Below are 20,514 nucleotides of genomic sequence, written 5' to 3'. Positions count from 1 at the left end.
ACACGCCCACTGACAGAAGGGAGAAAGTTCCAGGATGGGCAGGGTAAGAGGGGGAAATTAATGCAGGCCTGAAATGTTGCCACAGATAAATCTGCAAATGGCCACCCCAGAGCATTAATCTTCCGATAATTTAATTCTGGATCGGTGTGGCTGCTGCGTCAAGAGACTGAGAGAAGGTCCAGGGACAGAAGCATGGACTGTTCTCTTCTTTCCCAGGGTTAGGCTCATGGCGTGGGAGGTGGGGGTGGTGAGGGGTTGCGCAGTCAAGGGACTTTGAAGAATAAACAATCCAGATGGAGATCATCAAATGCTGATGGTGAAAGCCAAGTGCCCCTGTACCCTAAAGTGGGTGTACCGTGCCATGGAAGGCACTGGAAGCCAGGCGACCTCAGGGCTCTGCAAGGTCCCCCCGCCCCCGTGCCCCCCACGGGGGCTTGCATACTCAGGCGCGGGTTGAGGCTGCAGGGATCACTGTGCTGCTTCTGCAGGTCTTCGCAGTCCCCGTGCAGTTTCCAGGCGTTCCCGAAGTCTTCCACCAGGGGCTCCGCCAGGCCTGCGGGCGTCACGAAGTCGTCACCCCTGTTGCCATTGTAATTCCCACACAGGCCGCACGTCTTCCCGGCGTAGACTGGCGACAGCTGTGGGGAGACGCACACCCCTTTGGAGCCACGGCTGCCAAAGCAGCCACAGCTTCCCATCGGCTAATGAGATGGTTTTCATCAAAAAACGCTCCCCGGGTGAAAAATAAATACGATTTTAATAAACTGCAGCGGAAGCCTGAGGCTGTAGAGGTGGGGGTGGGGGGAAGCCAAGTGGGGTGTAAGCTTACCACCAGCAACATCCCACTCTTAAATCATTAGAGTCAGAGAGCAGCCGGGCTAGAAGGGACTTCAGAGGTCATCTAGCCATTTAAAGATGGAGAGACAGTACAGGAGAGCCAAAGTGACTGGCCTAAGGTCACAGAGGTGGTGGCAGAGCTAGGACAAATAGCTGGGTCAGGTCCGCATCCAGCATGCTCTGTGCCTATCAGAGGAGATGCCCCTGCCACCGAGCCCTGCCACCCAGAAGAACCGAGTGCAAAGAGCCCTTTACGGAACACTTATATCAGTCACACATGTCGGGGAAGCAGGGCCCTTGTGGTCCAAGTAGTCTCAGAGCTCACATTGGGTGACAAAGAACAACACTTGCCCGTCTGGATTCGACTCAGCCACGGGGTGTCCTTGGAGAGAAAAGACCATGAGCCCAGGAGGACTCCAGGGGCTGTGATCAGAGAAGCTAGGGTCAGCGAGGACTCTGGGGCAGTCTACTGTGGGTGACCAGGATGGTTCTGGGGGCAGAGCTCTAGGCCAGCAGCAAACGGTTTGTTCTCCATCCTTCTGAACCCAAAGTGCACACTCACGGACAACTTGGAGAGTCAAAACTGCCTTTCACACTTTACAGGGGGCGGGGGGGGGGGGGGCTTCCACCAGTTTCTAGTAAGAGGGCCCTGATCCAAAGACAGAGCCAGGGCCGGGACCCCAGATTCCGGACTCCTACTTTGCATGTAATTAACATGGCCAGACAGCCTTCCTGGGTTGAAACCATCACACGGTAGGACTGAGCCCCGTATGGTCATCTCTAGAAGCCCCTTCCAGCTTCTAGCTACGGCTTCACAGAATGCAGGATGAACAATCTAGTGGAAGGTTCCAGACCCATATAAAACGTACCCAAGGAAATAGCATTAAAAGAAAGAGAATAGAGTGATGTTTCCTTGTTTGCTTTACAAAAGTATTGCCACTCTAGGCATGGAGACCTGCCCTGCCCTCCCTATTCAAAATGTAAATCCTCTGACCCTGATACTTCCTGTCCTTCTTGCTGCTTTATTGATCTCCTCCGGATTTATCACCTTCTAATATATTATATAATTTACTGCTTGGTTTGGTTTCCTGTCTGGCTCCCCTGAGGGAAACATAAATGAAGCAGGACAGGGTTTCTTGTCTGTTTTGTCTCACTGTTGCAACCTCGGCCTCTTGAATGTGACTTTGCACATTCACAAGGTGCTGTGTTGAGTCAATGATTGAACAAATGGCTGAGTTCATGAATGAATGAGGCTCTCCCTAGGACACAGGCTGAAACATCATGCTAGCAGTCAAGGCCAGGCCCCAGCTGAGCAGCTAAATCGGTGGTATCTTCACTCCACCACCCCACCACCCATGCCTCAGCACCCTCCCCTCCCGCTTCATCCCCAGACTCAGTGCCCTTGTGCCCCCCAAAGTCCCTCTGGTCATCCCACGCCTCCTGTCCCACCACCCCCCACTAAGACAATAGTGTCATCCATTCCCTCAGTCCCTTTGGCTTGACTCAAGGGTAGGCTCAGCCCTCAGATCAAGAGCACCTTTTCCAGGAAGTGGGAGGTTGTGGAGAAGGTGGCATGGCCATTGGCAGGGTAGGGGAGCACCCTCCCTGAAGACCAGGGTACAGGAGGTGAGGGGGTCAGGAGACCTGAGTTCTCTGGTCCTTGCTCTGTCACCAAATGACCACAAGACCCAGGGTGAGTTCTTTCTGGTTCCAGAAAAGGATTTTATTTCTAATTGCAAATGAGCAGCTGACAAGGTGTTCTCCAAGATCTTCCTGCTCTATGATCTGCGGTCATAAGGTTTATTTTTTTTAGAAAAGAAAAGAAAGTCACTAAGATGGAAAGTTCTCCAGGACTCTAAGATAAGGGAAAGAATATGGTATCATGAGGACAGAGGAAACCAAGATCTCATCAGGAATGCCCTAATGCCCCTGCCAGGATTATTATACCAAGGGCCCTGTGCCCCACAGGACCCCTGTGCATCAGAAAGGACTCTCCAGGGATCCAAGGAATGATCTAGGGCAGCAGTTCTCCAAGTGTGGCCTTAGGGATCTGTTGGAGTTGGGGGTGAGGGATCCCCGAGGACTTGCGAGGTATCCATGAGGCCAAAACTATTTTCCTAATCATCCAAAGACATTATCTGGCTTTTTCCCTCTCATTCTCTTACAAGTGTGCAGTGGAATTTTCCAGAGGCTACATGACACACAATGTTGCAAAAGATTGAATGCAGAAGTATATTTATGACTCCAGCTGTCTTCTATTAAGCCATCCATTAAAGAAACTGGCAGAAATGTAAAACAATGGTATTCTTCTCACAACTTATTTTTGTTTTGGAAAACATGACTATTTTTTAAAAAATATATTGTTTATATTAACATGGAGTGGTTTTATTATTGTTATTTTTTGTTTGGGTTTTTTTAAATTGAAGTGTCATTAACATACATTATGATATTGGTTTCAGGTGTGCCATATATGATTATTGTAATTTTTAAGTGAATTTATAAATACATATTTTAAGCCTCTGATTTAATTTCTAGTGTGGTAAACATTGACAGCTACATCCTTCGCAAAAGATATTGGGATCTTCAGTAATTTGTAAGAGTACAAAGGCATGTGATGACCAAACAATGAAAGCACCAGTCCAGCAGGAAGGACACTGTCCTGAGCGCTGATCAGCTCTGCCCCAGCCTCATGTGCGGTGCTGGGCACCTCTCCCCACTCACCTGAGTCTGAGTCACTTCATTCATAAAAATAGCAGTGAAAACCATACTGCCCCAATGCTTCAGGAAATTTCCGGAGGAAACAATGTATAAGGAAGCCCTGTGATATATATGGATTGCTACCCAAATGTGCCTCTGGGACCACAGAGACCGGGAGTAGCGCCCCCAGATTGCAAAGGCCCAGGGAAGGGGTGAGAGAGCTGGCGGTTCCCAGTGCAACCCTTCAGGGCCAGGATGGTCTGCACCCCAAGGGAGCACAACATAGGGTATCAGTGGCCACTTCCAGACTGGCTCTTTCCTTTCTGCTCACTGTGGGTACCTCCGCAGGGAGATGCCCCCAGCTCCCATTTGTCACAGCCAGGAAGCTGTGCTCCAAAATGCTATCTCTTAGCCCCTCGGGAGCCCACCCAGTCTTGGGGCCCCTGGGGAGCCAGAGCCCCAGAAGTGAGAACCCCCAGGGCAAACAAGGGGCGTCCAAACAACTAACACCAGTCTCTCATAAACAAGAGAGGCCTGTTCCTCCCTCTGGGGGCGGAGGGCCTGGGGAGAGAGGAATTCTTCTCCCACCACAGAAAGCCACTCTCCCAGAGCACAAGAGGCACTTTGTAAGGTCCCCGCTGCAAGGCGGCCGAGTCCGGGAGGGCACCTACCATCACCAGCAGCTTCCCCCGGCCGTCCCAGTCCATCTGCAGGTCCTCCCCATAGCTGAGGTGCACGGAGGCCATCACGGTGTGCTGGATACGGAGGTCACCTGGAACAGAGCAGGGACAAGGTTTAGCCCTTCAGCTGAAATGGGGAGAGGGCTGGGTGGTGAGAGGCGGATGTATCGTAGGGAGAGACGGAGTGTCTCACAAAGGACTGTAACAATGACATCAAGGAGTTGGGGACAGATGGAGATGTCCATGAGGTTGAAGGGGCTCTCAGGAGGTAAGATAAGCAGGATAAACCTGGTACAAATGGATTCCAGAGAAAGATGCCCCAGTATCCCAGCGGCAGCCTGCCATTCACTCCACTGCCACAAGAGGGAGGCAGAGGCTCCAGCATCCTCTGCTGAGGCAGCTCTGCCTCCTATTAAATCCCTGACACCACACATCCACACCCCCCAGCATTCCCCCAGGTGCTTCTGCCCTTGCACCCGCTTCTAGGCTGCGCCATGAGTGTGCAGAGCTGCATACAGCACTTCTCCCTGAAGACGAGACATACCTTTTACCCTGCAAGAAGGGATGTGAGAGGGAGACACACACTGCTAATGACAGCTTCCTCAACTCATCCTCCCCCTCCAGGAAGACTTCTTTGCTTGCAAGGATGCCTGCTGAGGATACCCACCCCTCCACTGATAGCTCTCCTGACTGTACACAGGTGGACAGGAAGCATGACTGAGGAGTGAGTGGACCAGCCCCCAGCCTGGTGGAGGAGGACAGAACACACCTTGCAGAAGAGGGATCTGGACATCCTGGCCATCCACGGACACGCCTCCCCCGTGTTTCAGCTTCACAAGGCTGTTGTGCCATTGGGGCAGGCGAACAGTGACTGAGCGGGTGCAGACAGCATCGGGGTCATCGGCACACTGCCAAGAGAGCCACACAGAGTGATGTCACCACAAACCTCCTGTCCGGCACCCCAGCCTGGGACCCATTTACTCAGGGAAAGAGCGCAACCCCAGGCAATCTCTGGCCTTCTGAGAGACAATTCTACTGTCACAGAATGGGCTCTGTGAGTAGGTCCCCTGGCGGTGTGGTGGGACAAGGCCCTGAGCCCAGTGCTCACTGCTGCCCAACCCCTGCAGCTCCCCACACCCTTTCCCATCCTCCTAGCCTCTGCCTATCTTCCTGTTACTTGGGCCTATGGTTCCAAAGCAAATCTGGGACGTCGGTCCTCAGCAGGAGCCATGTGCCCTCTAGATTTGCCCTCCTTGCTCCAATTCCTGGAGAAAAGAGGGATAGCGTGTACCACAGCCACTCAGAGACGGAACCCCCTTGCCCCTCCCCTTCCATCACTGCCTCCTGCAGGGCCACAGGCCAGCTCACCTGCACAGTCTCAATGACAACAGAGAAGGTGTGGTCCTGGCAGTCCTGGGCCAGTAGGTACTGGCAGACCCCACTGAAGGTGAAGTACCTGTTGTCAAAGCTCTTGAAGTGGGATTGTCCTGTGACGAGACACTCCCCTGGAGGGACACAGAGGGAGGAGGTGAGAACAGGAGACCCCTGGTGGGGGTGGGAGAGGGGGACAAAGGAGGCCCACATGAGCAAACCGGGCCCCTCTCGTGGAACTCCACAGACATTCTCTCCCCACATCGGCCTGAAAATGAGTTCTACAGGAGGACTTGAACTCAGGTCCCAGTCCTCAAACAGTGAGAGGTCAGTGCTGGATCTTCAGGTCAATGGTTCACTTTCTGGAAGGGACAACCAAGGGCAGTGACAGAGCCATATGTTGTCTGCAGCGAAGCTCGGCCTGGAGCCCGTGCCTTGAGCTCTTGGTTCACTGTGGCTCACCGTCCTTCCCCACAGCCACCCCACAGGGTCTGGCTCTGCGGCGGTCAGGCTCCTCTTGGTCCCAGGACGAGCCTTTCTCGGTACTGGTCTTGTGGGGGGCTCCGGGGCACGGCCCCACCCTGGAGAGTCTCCTGAGTCAAGCAGGCAGAAAGGTCAGCCCAGGCAGAGGAGGGGTGAGGCGGGCATTCTCCAGGCTCAGCAGGGCAGCGGTCTGAGCACCATCCTTGCCCCTCTGCCGAGGGGCGGCTCTAAGGCCTCCTCATGGACAAGTCCATGTTGTGACTTCAGTTGGGGCCAATGGGGGGCTGGGAGGCCATCTTCCCATGATCTCACCACTGCCCCAGCCAGCTCCCTAGCTCAGGCTGACACATCTGTGGGTGGGGATAAGGACCCCCCTTGGTCACCCTGCCACACAGAGCCCTCAGCTCACCCTCCACCTGAGCCCCACTCCGTCCTCCCCCAGACCGCAGCCCCGCCATGCGGCTGGCCCAAGACACCTCAGACCAGAGGTCACACATCCCGCAGAGTGTCCGTGCAGGGGCGGCAGGGTGGGGGGGCCCTCTGCCAAAGTCTCCAGTGATCCCCTACACGCCCCAACCCAGCTCGGGGCAATCCCGTCCCCAGGACCCACAATGGACCCCTTGAAGCTGAAGTGGGCATCTGGATCCCTCCCCAATCTCCTTCTATGTATTTCCTCTCTCATTTGTGCCTTCTACTCTTTAGAGAAATACAGACACCCACCATGGCCATCCCATAAAGTAGGGGGCCCTCCTTCCCACCCAGTCACCCTTGACCTCCAAACTGCAGACACCTATTCTCCAGAGCACTAATCCCGCCGAAACCTAAAGTTCCCCCTAAGATGGTCTTAGAGTCAGTCTCACTTTAGCCCACCCCCAGGGGCTGCTCTTGGGGTCTGTCGCACAGTTGGGGCCATTGGAGCTGTCCACCGGGCGAATACATGCTCAGCAGGTCCCCACCACCTGCTGCCTCAGGCCCACGTCTGCACTGAAAGGCATGGGGGGCACAATTTTGGATCTGGGTGTTGTCCTGCCTTTGGTCAGGACAGGGGAAGGCAGGGGTAGGGGAGAGTAGCCTCAGGTCACTGTGAGTGTCCTCTGACTGGTCTCCAGGGCGGCTGACCCCTCCCAAAATGACATGGGCCAGGAAGGCACACTCAGCCCAGAAGAAATTAAAAATCAGGGAAGCCCCAGATAAAGACCAAATATACATTTGGTCTTTATCCCTGCTTCCTGACACAGAGCTCCTAAAGCCCTTGGGACATCCTAGGAGCAGCTGTTGTTCTACTGAAACCACTCTTGGTGGGCCCCTAGACAGCTTCAGGATGGGAGCGGGTCACCAGAAAGACCCAGGCGAAATGCAAGAGTCGGAACTTTCAGTCCCACCTTCCAGCCTCCAGGAACCGGAGAGAGGCTGGGGATTACTGATGGATCACGTGTGCATAATAAAATCTCCCTTAAAATCCCTCAACAAGAGGATCTGGAAAGCTTCTGGGTCAGTGAATGTATCCACGCGCAGGAGGTGACCAACCCCAGTTCCACGGGGACGGGAGCTCCCATGCTCACCATCCTTCTAGGCTTTGCCCCGTGCACCTCTTCACCTGGTTGGTGATTTGTATCCTTTATAATAAGCCAGTAATAGTAAATGAAGTGCCTGAGTCTGGGGACCCATTCTAGCAAATTATTGGACATGAGGAAGGCGTTGTGGGAACTCCCAACTTGTAACCAATCCAACAGAAGTGGGTACCCTGAGAGCCCAGTAGTTGGGCTCAGCACCTGAAGTGGGGCATTCTGTGGGACAGAGCCCCTAACCTGCAGGGTCTGCACTGATTCCAGTCATTAGTGTCAGGACTGAATCGTAGGACAACCAGCTGGCATCCAGAAAGTAAAAGAATTGGTTGGCTTGGGGAAAAACCACACACATTTCATGCCAGAAGTGCTGTAAATAGCACAGGTCAGGTCCTCCTCCCATGACATTGGCCCCAAAGAACACAAGAGTGAGGGATCACTGTTCATGGCAGGCTGTAAAGGTCGGGCCAAAGGTCATCCCAGCCCATTGTAAATGTGCTGAAATTCCAAATCGGCTGGTGTCACAGGAAAGCCTTTCTGCAAGGGCTGTTTCTCAGAATCCACCAGGATCCTGCAGAGTGATATGGACCTTGGTGTCAAACATCTTGACCCCATGGCAATAAAATGGGTGGGAATTCTTCCCCTGACCTTTCTCTGTTTTCTCAGGAGGGCTCTTATCTGAGTATGAAAGTGGGCCTGCATTATCTCCAATGAGACCTAGGAAAAGAGAGGTCAAGAAGAAAAATGCACATTCAACAGCAGAACTTCCAGAGCTTGAATCTAATCGCCCGATCTGATTTCCTGCTCCGACCTCCACTGACTTGTGCTCTGAAGTTCCTCAGGAATCGAAATCTAAATATGACATTTAGCTTATCGCCTTGGTACCACTGAGGGACGGAGCTGTGAGTGCAGGAAACCCAACAACACGGGTGGGGAAGCTGGGCTCGTGGATGGCCCTGGGAGCTGGAACCCGTCTCTCACCCATCCTCTGCCTGGAGCAGGATGGCCAGGACATTCCCAGTCAGCTAGCTGGTCAAGCCACAAAGGGCAGCCCCCGATCAACAGCTGCCCCCTCACACCCCCACCCCGCACAGCCTATGTACAGAGAAGGCAGGCAATGACAGTCTGGTGAGGAACAGGTGATTCTTTAAAAGAGCCTCAAAGTAGAATGGCCGGGAATTAATGCAGATCTGCTCTGTGAATAAAGATCTTCCCTCACTGGGGCACCTGGGTGGTTCAGTGGGTTAAGCGTCTGCCTTCAGCTCAGGTCATGATCCCGGGGTCCTGGGATCGAGCCCTGCATCGGGCTCCTGCTCAGTGGAGAGTCTGCTTCTCCCTCTGCCTGCCTCTCTGCCTGCTTGTGCTCTGTCACTCTTGCTGTCAAATAAGTAAATAAAATCTTTTTAAAAAAAAGATCTTCCCTCATGAAAAAATTGGAAAGAACCCTCTCCCCCAGTGGGAACACAAGATCTTATCTAAAAGAAACCCTTCTATCTGCAGTACCTGAGACCTCCCTGGGGCTTCTCCGCTCAGCTGGTCTGCTTCTATTCTTTGCCACACGGCCTTCAGAAATGCCAGCCTTTCGCAAAGCAACACAGACTCCCCCAGTGGAAGTTTCCCCCAAAGCCTGCCTCTAGACAGACAATAACATGACCTGTCCCCCAGATGCACAAGGTACACTCCAAGCGCTCCGTGGGTGCGTCTCACGCACTCCTTCCATGAGGCGGCTGTCACCAGCCCCAGTTTGCAGCTGAGGAAAGCGAAGCGCAGAGAAAAACTCACCCAAGGCCCAAGGTCCTCAGACAGGGATTTGCTTGTGGGCCTTGTGCCTGGCTTCAGGGCCCAGAACACGCCACAGCACCCAGCACTCCCCCACGGGCTGGCTCCTGCGGTTTCTCATAGGCCCGACTTGGTGAAGGCCAAGCCTGGGTCACCCTGAGCCTGGGCACACGTGGGCCCCGTGCCAAGGGGCTGAGGTACCACTGAGTTCCAGATACGGAGACTGAGTGGAGACGAGCCCTGGCTTCTTCCTATTTATTTATTTATATTTATCTGAAAGAGAGAGTGGGGAGAGGGGCAGTGGAGAGAAGAGAGTTATCTCAAGCAGATTCCCCACTGAGCGCAGACCCCGATGTGGGCTCCATCTTACAACCCTGAGAGCAAAACCAAGAATCAGATGCACAACCATCTGAGCCACCCAGGCACGCCTCGCCGCTCCTTTTTTTTTTTTTTTTTTTTTTTAAGATTTATTTATTTCTTGGAGAGCCCTGGCTTCTAAAGGTAGTACACTGGCCTGTCCTGAAGGAGGCCTGCTGGGACTCCAGAAGCCCCAGTATTGGCTGGGGCAGGCCTCATCAGTGTTTCCATGAACTTGGGCACTCCCCCAGGCGAGCCCAGGTGCCTAGGAATGCACACTCCCATTGGACAGGCATTGGTCCTGATCACCTTCTGTGTTAGCCTACGAGGAAGTTTGTCTTCCCAGAGGCTTCCAAACAGACAGCTTGAATCCTAACGTTGAATTATAGGGCTGGGTTAGAAGGCATCAGAAATTATACAGAGCCAAACAAGGAACAACTTACACCAAGGCCCTCCCCTGCCCTGCAGCCAAGTCCAAGGCAGGGCTGGGTTCTCTCTGACCTTCTTGCCCTGCAGGCCCCAGCTACACCCTGCCTCCAACCACCCCTGCACAGGCCAGACCCCTTTGGGCGTGTGCCTGTATGTCTCAGTCCTCCCATCCCGCTTAATGAGGCAGCCGGGGCTACTGGGAATGCTTACGGCTAACATTGAGTGCTTGCTGTCTGCCAAGTAACAGCTTCTGTGGGATGACGCTGCTGTTACCATCCCCGTGTCACAGATGAGGACACTGAGGCTGAGTCACCCCGCTGGGAAGTGGGGGGACTGGAATTCTGGCCAGGCTGCCCGAGTCCACCCCACTGCCCAGGCCCTTGGCTTGGCCCCCTGCTAAGATAACCTGTCAATGGGCATAAGTTGGGCAAGTGAGGAACCCTCCACTCACTCCTTCCCAGCTTCAGAAGAGAACCTTCTACATTCTTCCATCAGGAGTTTGAAATTCTAGAGCTTTTATTAGAAGAATAGTCCCTGTTCATAGGCATGCTCCTTCCTCATGGACCCCCGATCAAACATTTATGGTTCAATGGGAACCAAATTAGCAGGACTTTCCTGGGCAGCATGTGTTGCAGAGGAAAGGAAGAGGAGGAGAGGGAAGAGAGGGTTGGGGTTACAGAAAAGGAAGTCTGAGAAAACCACAGTTTTGCCTGCTGCTGCCCTAATTCCTAATAAGAACAGAGAGCCTCAGTGAGCAATGAAGGCCTAGAGGAGCTCTGAAGCTCCAACCCTCCCCATACAGACTGATGTTCTCCTGGGCAATTTCTTCTCCCTCCCACTCCCCATACACAATACTCCCTGTGCCAGGCAGCCTCTAAGATGCTCCCTCCATGGTCCCACCTCCTGTATTCACGTCTTTGTGTGATCCCCTCACCTTGAGTGTAGACTAGACATGTTGACTTGTTTCTAGTAAATGTAATACAGCAGAAGTGAAGGATATCACTTTGGAAATTGGGTTTTTAAAAGACCAGGGCTTCTATTTTGGCTGTTCTCCCTGACTCTCTCTGAGGTCACTCACCCTAGAAGAAGTCAGCTATCAAAGTCCTAAAGGAGCCTTCAGGTAAGACCACAGCCCAAGTCAGCAACTGGACTGCAACTTTATGAGAAATAGTGAGCCAGACTCAGCCACACCCAGATTCCTGAAATACAGAAGCTCTAAGATTAAAACAAAAAAAGTTTGTTTGCTGAGTTTGGGGGTAATTTGTTACACAATAGACAATTAGTACACTCTCATCTTATCCCGGAGAATCAAAACCCAGCTCCCTACTTCTAAGATTCTCGCAATGTCAGCTCTTCCAGGGACTGTGGAGAAGTCATAGCCTGTTCTTTGCTGTGCTAGCAGAGTCAAGCATATCCCCTTGCAGAACCTTCCCATTGGAAGCTTTACCAGCAATTGTCACACTGGGGGCACAAGACAGCCCCACTGCCAGCTGCATCATGGCAAATAATGGAAGTATGCCTGTGTGCTACAGGTAGAAATGGAGTCAAGCATTTGGAGATGGGAGACAACTAGACAACAGGAGATGGAAGATGACCAGCTAAACTCCAGAACTTGAAAAAGAGGGTCAGAGCTGAGTATGAGTTTAGTGATTGTGTGGGCAAAATACAGATAGTCCACTCTGTAGACTGCAGAGTTGGAACTGATTATCCTCCCATCAAGGAATCAAGAAAATTTCTTACATCCTCAGCAAAGCTATCTTCTAAATTTTGAACTGAAGACCAGGGGTTGTAGTCTTCCCCAGACCAAGCATTCCAACATGTGCACAGTGAGTGTTCAAATCGTTGTTGGATGGATGGATGGATGGATGGATGGATGGTTAGTTGGATGGATGGATGGACGGTTGGATAGATGGATGGATGGACAGATGGACAGTTGGCTGAGTGAAAGATGCTCCCTACAGAAAGTCATTATTAAGAATTCCTAATCTGGGGATGCCTGGGTGCCTTAGTTTGTTGAGCAATGGACTCATGATTTTGGCTCTGGTCATGATCTCATGGGTTGTGCAATAGAGCCCCCCCTAGGGCTCTGTGTTTGATGGGGAGTCTGCTTGAGATTCTCTGTCTCCCCCTCTCTCTGCCCTTCCCTGTGCTCTTTCTCTTTCTCTCTCAAATAAATATATAAATCTTAAAAAAAAAAAAAAGAATTCCAAATCCATTAATCTAACAAAAGACAAAAAACGAATTCCTAATTCAGTCCATTGTGGCTCACAATAATAATGATTATTTAGATATTAACAGTGTTTTTGCAAGGCATTTACAGCAACTTCTTGTCTTTCAAAGGGCTCCTTAGGTCTTTCACAAGGTATGATGATGTTAAATCAGAACATTGATATCCCTTGCAAGAACAATCTTTTGTTCTTCATGCTTCCTTTAAAAATTGCACAGAAGATAAACTTGCTGGTTGGCTATCCCTAAGCCAGACTAACTGACCTAGCTCTAGTGCCCACTTTCCATCTAGTTCCAGAATTTTCCCAGGGTGGTGGGCATTGAGTTAGATCCTAAATGACCATCCAGCCAACAGGCCCCAAATATGACCCCAATATCCAAGTTCAGGCCCTGTCAGCCCACCAAAGCCAATGTGGCCTCTTTGAGCCAAAAGGAGGGGAGCCTGTTATCAGGCTATTTGCCTTGTAGCTTTTTATTGTGCTCTACAGACCAAGGGAACCCAAAAAGTAGTACCCAGCATACAAGCTGAGGCTGAGCTGGTCTTTAACTAAACGTGGGCCCTCTCCTGAGCTGGTGAAGGATGGCAAAGACCTTCCTGCAAAGGAGCAGATGGAGGACCAGGAAGGAGAGTAAACGGAAGGGCAAAGCAGCAATCAGGGAGCTGTGAGTTTGAGTCCTGTCATTGTCTCTTAGCAGCTGTGTGACTTGAGTAAGTTATGTAATCTCTCCAGCTCTGCCTCCTTCTCTGACCTAGAATAACTGTACCTGCCCCACAGGCTGGCATGTAAAGTGCTTAGCACAGAGCCTAACCCACAGCAAACACCATGTGAGTGACCACAAGAGGGAAAATTATCAGGAGAAGAGCCAGGGTTATGGGGGGGTGAGGCAGAAGGGAGCCTCAAATGGGCAAACTTTGCAACAAATAGAATAGAGCTGGGGACAAGCAGAAGACCCAATAAAGGGCAGAGATTATTATAAAGCAACTTTTCCTAAAGACATTTTACAGGATGCCATTCTAAGGCCTTCCTATCAGGCATTCCAGAAACTTCTCACTTCTCACTTAATAAAGAATTACCAGGCCCTTTTTCCTCTCAATTTCCAAAGAATTTGCATCATCTTTGTTTAGACTGTGATGCTACAGTTCTTACAGTTCATTGAACCATAATCCCCTGAGCAAACAGGTGAGAAGAAAAGGACAATAAAACCTTAGCCCAGGTGCATTCTCACCTTTCAGCTATGCTGGGTGTGCCTCTGCCAGGCCCAGGAGTGGGTCAGCACAGCTGGGATCCCAAAACGGAGCTGTGGTCAGAGGGTTGTATCCAGCTGGCACAGAGGCCTCCTTACCCCTGCCTTGAGACAAGGCCCTCCCTATATAGCAAGGACGACACACCATTCCATCGGGAGAAGGGGGGATGAGCGGAAGGGCTCCTACCTGGGCATTCTTCATTGCTGCAAATCCACAGGCTGTTTCGGCAAATGCTGTTGGGGAGAGAAGCACAGGGTGTGGCTAGTTGTGCAAACACGAGGGCACAAGAACAGACCTAAAGCACGAGGGCCTAAAAAACACTAAAAAGCACTAAACTAAAAAACACTAAAAAGCCCTAAAACACAGGGGCGCCTGGGTGGCTCAGTGGGTTGAAGCCTCTGCCTTTGGCTCAGGTCATGATCCCAGGGTCCTGGGATCGAGCCCCGCATCAGACTCTGCTCAGTGGGGAGCCTGCTTCCTCCTCTCTCTCTGCCTACTTGTGATCTCTGCCTGTCAAATAAATAAATAAAATCTTTAAAAAAAAATTTTTTTTAATTAAAAAAAAAAGCACTAAAACAAGAGGGCCCAGGAACAGATGCCACAGCCCCCAAAGGGAGGGATCTGGGAGAAGGGAGAGCGAGTGCTAAGGGGGTCTCTATGAGGCTGAACGTGAATGGCGCAGGGCTGTGGCCAAAGGGGGAAGCACCTTGGGGATGAGGCTGAGAGGGGGCAACCCTGACAAAGAGAGAGGAGAAGAAAACTGAGGGGACCCGACATGTCTTCAGGGACCCTGAAGACACATCTTCAGGGATTTCAGGATCCCTGAAAATCCACCCAGCCACTGCACAATGAAAGTCCTACACCCCCCGCCCCCTGGCGCTGTCCCTTCCCCACAGCTGGGAGAAGTGAAGATGGGAGGGCTGCTGAAAAGGGTGCCACCCAGACCCACGCCGGCCAGCCCATGGGGGCTCCTGGAAGACAGCCGAGAAGGGAAAGACAGCAAAGGGAAGAGGCCAGAAGATGAAGTGAGGGGTACCGTCCTCAAAGAGAGAGCTGCCTGTGGTGTGGTGATGGTCAGGTAGTCTTCCTTCAGAGAGTCATTCATTACAGCAGAGCTTGGGGGGAGCACTAGAGACTATGTTTGCATGTGAAGGGGCCTTTCCTCCCCAACTCCCTCCTCTAGGCCCATCCCTGCTCCTCCTCATTGATGTCCCCCCCTTCCTCAAACTGCCCCCACATCTCAACCGCGTCTCCCTCTGCCCAGCCAGATCCTATTGCACTTGCCACTGCCCTTCCTGATGCCCACTGCCCTTGGGCTGCTCTCCCAGACCCTACGGTGCAGCCCCACATACCAGGTGTTGCAGTCCTGCGAGAGGGACGTTCCCGGAGGGTACCGTTGCCCGGCATGCACACAGGAACATTCAGCGCTCCCCACGCAGCGGCCTTCATCCAGGAGCTGTCCCTCTGTGTTCAAGGGCATCAAGGCAAAAACTCAACTTATCATCATTACTCATCCCGCAGCTCCAGAATGCCCGTGGGTGACCACAGTTTAGGCTTCTTCAGGAATCTCAAAGAACCTGCTCTGTGATGTTGCTCTGTCCCAATAGGGCGATATTGGGGGGAGGAGATTATTAATCTTTCTCTACTAGTGAAGAAATGGGGGAAAGAGCTTTGCTCAAGGTCCACCAGTGAGGAAAGCATGAGTCTAGGCTGTGAGAACTGGTACGACCCTTACTTTCACAGTCATGCACTGGAAGAAGTCATTTATTTATTAATTTCCATTGCACAGATGAAGAAAGGAGGCAAGAGTGTTTGTTCTAGGTCATCCAGCGGGGAAGTCGTTAGTCCAAACACACAGGCCTCACTCTCAGTAATTAAACAGTGTTTTTCACCAAAGCTCGCACAGCCTCTCCGGAGAAACAAGTTCTAGTGCAAAGCTCTTTTCAGCTGAGCTCCCATGGCAAACCCAGGAGACATTTTAAAATATCTCGCCCAGACCCGTTCCCTGACACTCAACTGAGGAAACAAAAGTGCCGCTCAGAGCGGGCCACGTGCTCCCCAAACAAAGTCTCTGTCAGAGCCCAGACGGTCCTTCTGTTTCCGAGACACACGCGCTTCCACAGATACAGTACCACAGGAAAACAGAAATTAAAAATAAACCCCGGCTCGATCCTGATCCCTCTGTACAAAGACTTTTTTAAAAAATAAATAAAAGGCTTCTGATTCCAGCCACGGGATACAAACACAAGTGGCCTTCATCTGGCTTCCCCAGGCCAAGGACACCGGCAAGGTCTCGGATTTGTGGTAGAGTAAGAAGCTTATTACCAGGGCAGCTGCAGCCGTCCACGCATGGCTGCCGACACACTTCTTGGACGTGCAGGCTCTGGCAAGTTCTGGCGCAAGGGGACACACACTCCTTGTACTCCATGCCAGCCGGACAGGCCGGTCCTGAAATGGGAAAACATGGGAGTCTTCCCAGAGCAGCTCCCTCCCAGAGGGCACCTCCCAGCCACACTGTCCTCAGAGCTCCTGCGCTCTCTCCTCTTCTCCCCTCTGTCTTCAGGGTCCCAGGGGCCAGCTCCACCCAGTGGCACCCCAATGGCCCAGCCCCCCCTGCCCTGAAGGGAAGTGTTCCCTCTCATAGGGCCAGGCTAAGACTCAGCAGAGTCACCTGGGACCAGCACCCCTTCCCCGTTGGTCATCTGCTTTTCCGTGAACAGCTTGGCATTCCCCCCCCACCCCATGTTCTGTCCCTTTCACCTAAAACCCTCTCAAGGTAATTCCAAAGTCCTCTAGGTTGAAAATAAATGTCCTCCGTGGGCCAAGCAAGGGGTAAGTGGCATCTGCATCACATCCCTCCTCTAAGGGCTCCCCTTCCTCATGAAACTGGTCCCCATCGAAGGCCCCTGCCCAGTACCATTCATGCCCACTTTCCCCACATGGGTGACATGCTCCATATTTATTTTCCACTGCGCTGCAGGACTGTCTTCAGAGCCTTGTCACCCAAGCATCTGTCCTTTCCCACTGGACCCAGCTCGTCCTGGGCAAAGACCGACCCCCCTGCTTTGCCTCTCAACCCTGTGGCTGACTGATGCTCAAAATCACTGAAGAACCAGAACATACCAGTGACTTCCTGGGCTTCACAAGACCGAACAATGGCTCTGAACCCCTTCTCCTCTGAGAGGCATCTCCCTACCCCCCCGCACCCTATCTTCAAAGACCTCAAATAACAGCCACTCCACCCGACAGCCAAGAAGCCAGCTGCTAATAGCCACCTTCTCACACCCCCACAGCAGAGATAAAAGCTCTAATTTATAAGCGGAAAAAACACACACACTGAAAAACATGTGTGTGCTGTAAATATTTGGCCTGCTGTTCCGGCTCCATCGGCCAGGATGGCCCGTGTAATTACAGCGGACTGTCCATATGCATGGCTTTTGGTCCGCGGTGGAGAGTCTGGGGAAAGAGCAGCCTTCTTGTAACGGAACCAAAGAAGCTCCTATTTAATTATGATAATTTGGGGATGTGACAATGACAGGGATCAGGGACCCGGTGAGACTGGGAGATCCGAACCACAGGCATCCTGAGGTGGAAGGAAAGGGGAGCCCCGGGTGGGGAGGAGAGTCTGGGTTCACAAAAGGGAAGGGCTTATGGAGAGGCTGCCGGTCTCTCTGAGATCATGACCACTATGGACAGTGTGGACAACTCCTCGCTCCTCGTCAACGCAGACAGGCCTGCAGCAGAGCTGTGAGCTGAAATCAAGACAGCTGGGTTTCCTGTCAGAGGCAGGGAATGTTCTCCAAGTCCAGGGAATAGATTTCCCAAAGGAGTCCAGGGCGCTGAGGGAGGCATGGCCCCGGATGGAGGCAGGGGGCCGGGCGGCCTTCCTAGCCACAGCCTTTAAGGGAAGGGACGCCCCCCTGCAGGCCAGCCTTCTGTGATCAGGTGGCCCAGGAGCGTGACAAGCCGGAGGGCTTCCCTAGTGACAGGAGGGACGGATACCACTTGTCCCCAGCTGGGAGGGTGGGCGGTGGACTTACGGCAGGTGCTGTGGTCGGTCCAGCCATATAAGACCATGCCCTGCTGGGCACAGGCCCGGGCATATTCCAGGAGGACCTCGCAAGGGCACCTCAGCCCCTGTGCACAGGTACACAGAGTCCTTTCACATAGGGCCACGAAAGGCTCAGGGTCTACCAGAGGGTGGCAGCGGGCAAACGCCGAGGCGCTCTTCAGAAGCTGGCACTGCTCCCACGGGCCCTGCAGGAACAAGATGCCACTCGGTGAGGACAGCAGCCGTGCAGCCCCGGCTCTATGGGGCACTGGGTCTGTCTTCCTGAATACGGCTCCATGAAGAGCCCACCCCACAAGGAAACCTGGGGAAGCTGCCTCACGCCAGGCACGGAGCAGGTGCTGATGAACTGTTCTCACAGTCTTACCAATGCAAGGGCAGATATTGAACACATGCTATCAGAAGTAGACGGAGACACTGAGGTTACCTCCCAGGCTGAGCCCTGAACATCAGAGCCCAGGGCCTCTGAACAGTCATGGCAAGTTGGGGGTGAGGGTGGGGGTCCTAGGAAAGAAAGCAAAGAGCAGAGAGAGGGGAATGAAAGGTGCAGAGCACAGGGCCGGGCATCCGGGAACACCCAGCAGCATCTCCTTCCCACTGACCTTGCTTCCTCCTCCTCCTCTCCCCAACCAGGCCTTCCCGACCACACAGGAGGAGATGGCCCCAGGACTTTCAGGAATTGAAATGAGTTCTACTAGGGGTGGAGTTCAGCAACAGGTTTTCCCAATGTTCACCAGGTGATTCCTGGCGCCAGACGGAATCCGTTCCCATCAACAAAAACAAGCTAGGATTCTCAGAAATGTCCGCCAGACCCTCTGCCAGGCAAAGACTGGCATTTTACACTGGCTTTTACCACCTGGTTAATACCTTCAACACAGGGCGGGGTGGAAATTGTTGATCGCTACTCCCGAAACACAGTAATAGAGACAATCCTATGTGCTGTCTTTATAAACACTCTACATTCTGCTTTAATGAGTCCAACTGCACTGTGTGTGTGTGTGTGTGTGTGTGTGTGTAGTTTAAAATCTCTGAAGTTGATGGGGAACCTGGATGGCTCAGTTGGTTAAGCATTTGACTCTTGGTTTAGGTTCAGGTCATGATCTCAAGGTGGTGAGATCGATCCCTGCATGGGCTCCCAGGGAGCCCTCTCCCTCCCCCTCTACTCTGCCCCACCCACTCTTTCTTTTTCTCTCTCAAATAAATAAATAAATAAAATCTTGGGGTGCCTGGGTGGCTCAGTGGTTTAAGCCTCTGCCTTCGGCTCAGGTCATGATCTCAGGGTCCTGGGATTGAGCCCCGCATCAGGCTCTCTGCTTGGCATGGAGCTTGCTTCCTTCTCTCTCTCTGCCTGCCTCTCTGCCTACTTGTGATCTCTGTCAAATAAATGAATAAAATCTTAAAATAAATAAATAAATAAAATCTCTGAGGTTGGAGTCACAGCTTTGGAAGCCATTCCCTGTTTATTTGCTCCAAATAAACATTACCATTATGTGACAAAATAAAGTCTCTGAAGTTAAGGTGCCTGTTCCAATCAATCTTACACTTCAATTGGCAGCAGCTTTTTTTTTCTGGACTTGAGAATGGATTCTGGAATCTCACCCTACAGATCTTTATTGAGTCATCTTAATAACCTGTAAGCCATCTGACCTGCTGCAATAAATCCTTCTTATTCTAGCTGTCTAACGAGGACTCTCTTCTGTGCCTCAGAATACTGGCCAAGAAAATTTACAGAACACATTAAAGAATTAGTTTTTCATTTGTTTAGTATATTTTTTAAAAAGATTTTATTTATTTATTTGACAGAGAGAAATCACAAGTAGATGGAGAGGCAGGCAGAGAGAGAGAGAGAGAGAGGGAAGCAGGCTCCCTGCTGAGCAGAGAGCCCGATGCGGGACTCGATCCCAGGACCCTGAGATCATGACCTGAGCTGAAGGCAGCGGCTTAACCCACTGAGTCACCCAGGCGCCCTGTTTAGTATATTTTTACAGGAAAATTAGTGAATGATCACTGACCCAGATAACAGGCCTCCCTCTGATTTCTCTCCCTCTCACTGCATTACTTTCTGCTTCCTTCTCTCTGCTCCTCAACTTTTCTTTCTTAGTGACACCTAGAACCATGATATGTCCAGGACTTGACACAGTACAGTAAAGTCACCACAGGTCCTCCCCACGGGGGGCATCCGCCCTTTCACACACAGAACGCTCTCCAACTGGAGAGTAATGGAAGGACTTAAAACCTTCAGCGAAGGGGGTGCCTGGCTGGCTCAGTCGGTAGAGCACACAACTCTTGATCTCGGGGCCATGAGTTTGTGCCCCACGCTGGGCATGGGGCCTACTTTTTAAATAAGTAAGTAAAAAAATAAACAAATAAGAAAAACTTTAAAAAAAAAAAAAAAAAAAACCCTTCTGCCAAAAAGAAAGAAGTACCAGAGCATCTAAATGGAAGGCTGTGCCCTGAAGAATAAATTGGAGCAAATCGGTGTGAGGACAGGGAACAGTAAAAAAGAGTTCTGACGAGAAGGAAACCCATCTGCTCAAACCATACGGAAGGATGGCCAGAGCAAGCCTGTGCAAATCAAGAGCCGGGAGGCAGGACCGTGGGGAAAAAAAGCCCAAAGGAACAGCAATTCTGCGATAGCAAAGATAAGCTGTGGTTCTGGGAAAACCCACATCCTGCCCACAGCCCACCTGAGCTGGGACCCTGCCCCTTCCCCGGCCTGCATGGAGTCTGTCCTCAGAACTAGGAAGCAGGGCAGAGTGTCACAGCTTCCTGGGG

At 52.0% G+C, this 20,514-nt stretch overlaps 1 protein-coding gene across 1 annotated transcript in view; it reads right to left on the bottom strand.

Annotated features, from left to right (window-relative positions):
* The window catches only part of VWF (von Willebrand factor), a 135,473-nt gene that overhangs the window by 83,720 nt on the left and 31,239 nt on the right, over positions 1–20,514 (bottom strand). The window contains exons 7-14 of the mRNA XM_004766734.3: positions 17,711–17,927; positions 15,996–16,118; positions 15,023–15,134; positions 13,857–13,903; positions 5,583–5,719; positions 4,984–5,122; positions 4,206–4,306; positions 443–638 (exon numbers count right to left, since the gene is read on the bottom strand). Coding sequence (XP_004766791.1) covers positions 443–638; positions 4,206–4,306; positions 4,984–5,122; positions 5,583–5,719; positions 13,857–13,903; positions 15,023–15,134; positions 15,996–16,118; positions 17,711–17,927 — 1,072 coding nt within the window. The remainder of the gene's footprint in view (positions 1–442; positions 639–4,205; positions 4,307–4,983; positions 5,123–5,582; positions 5,720–13,856; positions 13,904–15,022; positions 15,135–15,995; positions 16,119–17,710; positions 17,928–20,514) is intronic.

The sequence above is a fragment of the Mustela putorius genome, unplaced genomic scaffold (genome assembly GCF_011764305.1).
Source record: "Mustela putorius furo isolate JIRA1106 unplaced genomic scaffold, ASM1176430v1.1 tig00003988_pilon_pilon_pilon, whole genome shotgun sequence".
In the NCBI taxonomy this organism is placed as follows: domain Eukaryota; kingdom Metazoa; phylum Chordata; class Mammalia; order Carnivora; family Mustelidae; genus Mustela; species Mustela putorius.
Note: the sequence above shows the minus strand (reverse complement) of the source record. Positions and strands in the feature narration are given on the sequence as shown.